Raw genomic sequence first — 1297 nt, 5'->3', positions numbered from 1 at the left:
TGATCAACTTGTTAAACTACTGATTTTTAAAAGGTTGATAGGTATATTTTAAAATCTCAAATATGTATATGTATTTTATGTTCATTATTGGAATTACGATTCTTCTTTTGTAGACATATTGCTTACTTATATTCTACCAAAAAATAATTATATTGAAATCTTCAGATTCCCTTTTTTTTTTACCAGTCACAATTTTATTTTATTTGGTACTTGGGACTGAACCAAGAGGTACTTTACCACTGAATTACATCCCTTTATTTTTGTTCATATTTTAAAAATTTGAGACAGTGTCTTGCTCAGTGGCTGAGGCTGGCCTGGAATTTGCAATCCTTTTGCCTCAGCTTCCCAAATTACGGGGATTACGGATATATGCACCACCACACTTGGCAACCAGTCACCATTTAATTGAATTAGACTTCAATACAGGGAGGATTGTGTCTCTCCAAGTAACCTTCACTGAGGCAGATTACATTCCTCTAATACATGGAAAGATGGTACTTTCTTCTCATAATCACTGAGGAAGAAATTTTCTCTCTTGATGGGCCGACACTACTTCTTTTTTGTTGCTCTTTTCCCTTCTCCTTTATTTGGTTTCCCCTTTCCAAGAAGCTTCTTTAGACACTTTTGCTCATCCTTATTCTGATGCTTATCTGTGTACAGGCCAAGAAAACGCAGTCTGCCCATGAGGGCAAAATATGTGTTGTGATTTGGGTACCAGTCATATGTCTCCTTCCTCTTGGCCAATGGCTGCTCACTGAATAGTTTCACTATTTTCATGGATTTGGAATCAGTTGGCCTGGAAACTTCACCGAAGAGCCGGGCACTCAGAGTCATGCGCAAAGCATATTCTGAAAGCGAAGACATTTCTTGAGGAGCTAAGAGACTCCTGGTCCTGACCTGCCTCACCCACAGGCCCCAAATTACATTTCTTAATCTCTGTTTCCTAGTTAGTTTTGTTACATTAATCTTATTATTTCTAACATGTTCAAATATTAATGTCTTTCTATTTTTTTCCTCTATTTTCTTAACTATGCTCAAAGACTTTTCTTAATGTTGGACTTTTTACTAATTCATTTATTTTTACTTAGTTATAATTACTTGCTTACATTAGATTTTTTTGTACTTCATTATCATAACTTTGTTAACTCACAATTATTTCTAATAGATTTTTTTATTTCAAAAATATATTTCTTGTATATATTAAGGGGTTGAGATATACTTCAGTGTCCTGGTTTCAATCAAAAGCACAGCCAAAAACAACAAACAAATATAGAAAAAACATATTGAGTGATCCAAA

At 34.3% G+C, this 1297-nt stretch overlaps 1 protein-coding gene across 1 annotated transcript; it reads right to left on the bottom strand.

Moving 5' to 3' along the window:
- Positions 1 to 260: 260 nt before the first annotated feature.
- LOC107147533 (28S ribosomal protein S33, mitochondrial-like) lies at positions 261 to 897 on the bottom strand. Its single transcript, XM_048810209.1, has one exon. It carries the CDS (start codon positions 862 to 864, stop codon positions 550 to 552), a length of 315 nt encoding a protein of 104 aa, XP_048666166.1. The 5' UTR covers positions 865 to 897; the 3' UTR covers positions 261 to 549.
- Between the last annotated feature and the right edge of the window lie 400 nt (positions 898 to 1297).

Source organism: Marmota marmota, unplaced genomic scaffold, assembly GCF_001458135.2.
Source record: "Marmota marmota marmota unplaced genomic scaffold, marMar, whole genome shotgun sequence".
Taxonomy (NCBI): Eukaryota; Metazoa; Chordata; class Mammalia; order Rodentia; family Sciuridae; genus Marmota; species Marmota marmota.
This window is presented reverse-complemented; position numbering and strand designations above follow the sequence as displayed.